Source organism: Mesitornis unicolor, unplaced genomic scaffold (genome assembly GCF_000695765.1).
Source record: "Mesitornis unicolor isolate BGI_N332 unplaced genomic scaffold, ASM69576v1 scaffold32778, whole genome shotgun sequence".
Lineage (NCBI taxonomy): Eukaryota > Metazoa > Chordata > Aves > Mesitornithiformes > Mesitornithidae > Mesitornis > Mesitornis unicolor.
Window position 1 is genome coordinate 1 of NW_010200314.1, and position 3,240 is coordinate 3,240.

General features: G+C 43.1%; 1 protein-coding gene across 1 annotated transcript; it reads left to right on the forward strand.

Annotated features, from left to right (window-relative positions):
• Positions 1-1,044: 1,044 nt before the first annotated feature.
• Positions 1,045-1,930, forward strand: LOC104535665 (protein ripply2-like; the record flags this gene model as incomplete). Its single annotated transcript, XM_010189712.1, has 3 exons — positions 1,045-1,102; positions 1,428-1,464; positions 1,765-1,930. Coding segments are annotated over 3 exons (261 nt in total), but the record flags the coding sequence as incomplete, so codon positions are not given.
• Between the last annotated feature and the right edge of the window lie 1,310 nt (positions 1,931-3,240).

A 3,240-nucleotide genomic window follows, 5' to 3' on the forward strand; every position in this document is an offset into this window, starting at 1 on the left:
TCCCCCACCCCTTTTGATCCCACCCATCTATTTATGTGGGCATTAAAGTGCCTTTGGAGCGCCTGAGCCATCGGAGGGCCTTGGGACTGACAGGTCCTTGGGCAAATGATTGTCAACACTTGTAGATTTACCACAACTCTAAAATGAGATGTTGACATGCTTCTGTGGTGGGACTTAGGCACGTTGCAGTTATGTGTTTTGGTTTGGTTTTGGTTTTTGTTTGGTTTGGGTTTGGAGGTTTTTTTGTTGTGGGTTTGGTTTTTTTGTGGTGGCAGAGTTGGCTGAAGCACCTTGCTATTCATTCCCATGATTAAAAAAGGGAAGGGGTTAATTCCTAGGCTGTCTTGCTGTGCAAACCCCCAGTGTCCTGCTGCAAGCAAGCAGGTGCAGGCGTGGGAGAGAGTGGCAGGGGGGGGGGGGAGGGCGCGGAACAGAGAAGCAGGTGCAGGCGTGGGAGAGAGTGGCAGGAGGAGAGGGCATGGCCTGACTAAGCCAGCATTGCTGAGAAAAATACTCATGTAACTACCACTTGAATGAATGTAATGATAGTGTGTGTACTGTTGGCTCTGAAGAGGACAGAGAGAGAATAATGACAGTTGAATCTGCAGAAGAGTCTGTATTCAGAAGTACGAGTAGGTGCTGCAGGGTGCTTAATGGCACAGGTAGTTTTTCCAGGCAGGATGCAGCTATTTCCCTCACAACTAAGCTCTGATCCTTCAAATACTGATGCACAGACTACCTAAGCAATTGCATGGAGTCTGGCTTCGCTGTGACTGCTCCCATGTTTAGGTATGAGTGAACGCTACCAGAAACACTAGGAATGGGAAGAGATGTTATAAAGCAAGCGTGAGTTACTTTGGGCTGCAAAGGAAGTCGTGTTCTGTTAAACACTAGCATAGAAAGCACTTCTGTAATTGCTAGAAAACCATCTGGTTCTGTTTCTTACTGTATTTCTATTGCAAACAATCTGTAGTCAGCATTTAATTACGTTGCAGTGTGCTAAGTCTCTCAGCTCTTGGGACTTCTATTGTCTGTTTCTTCCAGCTACATCGAAACTGCAAGCAAAAGAGGGTGCTAGCTGAAAAGGAGCAGGAGCTGTGGAGTATGTTAACTCCAATATATTATCTCACTAGCTGATAGTCCTTGCTATCAGCAATTTTTCTGTTAATATTTGGATACAACACAGATTACTTTAAAATCTAGAGCAATCTTATCTTCCATAAGGAGTCTGTTACATGATTGTTCTTGGAAAGACACAGGTGAAACACCACGATCTCATCCCCCTAGACTTTTATAATTCCTTTCACTGTGAGATTTGTCTCATGCCGTTGTAAACAACTACCTTGGCTGAGGACTTTCATTAACAAAACTACTAATTTAATCTGAATATATTGGGGAACCTGTTTGACACCCATTATATTCCCTAGGAATAGTTCCAGTGAGAGCAGATCAGATCTCCCCCAGGTAATACTGTTAATGAGGTACTGGTGTGGGAAGTTTCACTTGCAGTAATCTTGGGCTTTAGAGTAGTTCTGCTGCAAAACTAGGACCTTAAGTGCATCTTTATATCTTCAGATGAAAATACAGAGTCCAGAGAATATTTTTTTTCTATTTATCTGCAGAAAGCAGTTTAGTGATTGAGCATGTGACGAAAAACTCCATAGGATCCTTGTCTTAACAGAATTTTACTGCTTTTTCTTGTTGGTCAGCCTCCAAGTAGAGTACATAATAACAATAAGCAAACCTATTGTGTACTTGTTTCAGACTCTTTTGGCCCAAATCAAGGTGCTATGATTACTTATATCAGGAAGCTGAAGCACTTCTGAAAAACTTCCCAGTTCAAGCTACAATTTCCTTTTATGAAGACTCAGATAGCGAAGATGATGAAGATGAACTGGAACAAGAGTCAAGAACACAATCAGATTGCTGATTGCTGGAAAGGCCAATGTGACTTCTAAGTCTTCATTTAAACTTAATATAAAAATGTATTATAGTATTTTTAAAGATAATTTATTTGTATGTAAGTTATTAATAATAAAACAGAAATGTTTTGTAATTTTACCTGAGCTTTTTCCCTTTGTTCTATTCCTGTCCCATTTTAGGCTGGAAAGGTATTAATATTTTTTTCTATCTAAGGTCCTGTATTTTGTAGACCGTAACTTCGATATCAATTTTAGGAGCAGAGAACAGATGCCTTGCTTTAAAGTGCTCTATGGGTATGTGACTTCCTCGAAGTCTGAGGACAGGAGGAAAGCTATTTCATTGTGATTTAATAGGCTCTGTGTGGAAACATATCAAGGGATCATTGGATTACGTATTCTAATGTTGTGCCTGCTGTTACAATGGTGTTTCAGACATGGGTAAGAGTATAGCTCTTTTCCAGATAGAGGAGGGTCCAAATTCTACTCTAGCTTTTGCTTTTAAAGGAGTTTGCCTTAAGTCACTCATGCGCTCTCATGTACATGAGGTGTATTGCTATAGATAAATACAGTGAAACTATAAATTTTGTTTGTAAAGTGGACATCCAGAGAAGTTGTGGAGCCTCATTCTCTGGAGGCATCCAAAACCTGCCTGGATGACGCTATCATGTACAACCTGCTATAGGTGAATCTGCTTTGGCAGGGGGTGGAAGAGATGATCTCCAGAGATCCCTTCCACCCCCTACCATTCTGTGATCAAGAAATGAGAAAAAAGTCCAGTGTGAGTTGTTTTGATAGTGAGTTTGTTTTTGATAACAGAAGCAAAGTTTGGTACCATTTGTCATGCAGGCCAAAGCTGCTAAAGGGACAGAAAGATCCAAAATTTTAATTAAAAGGCTAGTGCCCCTCTATCAGGTATGTACAGCTTGTGTACATACCTGAACCTGTCCTTGCCTGAATGCTCAGCGTGTCACCAGCATCCCTGGAGCACTGGCCCCCTTGCACTTCCCAGTGGGCCTGACAGCTCGGCAGGAAGGAGCAGGTCTCACACAGCTGCACTCACCATTTTACCTTCAGAGCATGGGCAGATGCAGCAATGCCCGTTATAATAACGTTATAAGGCCCAAGCACCGTCCCTGGCACGGGGAGACTTGGATGTAAAACCAACCTCAGTGGTTGAGGGAGACAAGAAGGTGTACACGGTACGCAGCGCCCTCTCCTCAGCACCTGCCCGGGCTGCCCGGGGCTAGCCCGCCCCAACCCCGAACCGCCTTGCAGCAGGACCCCCTAAACGCAAAATGACAACAGGGATATCTGGTCC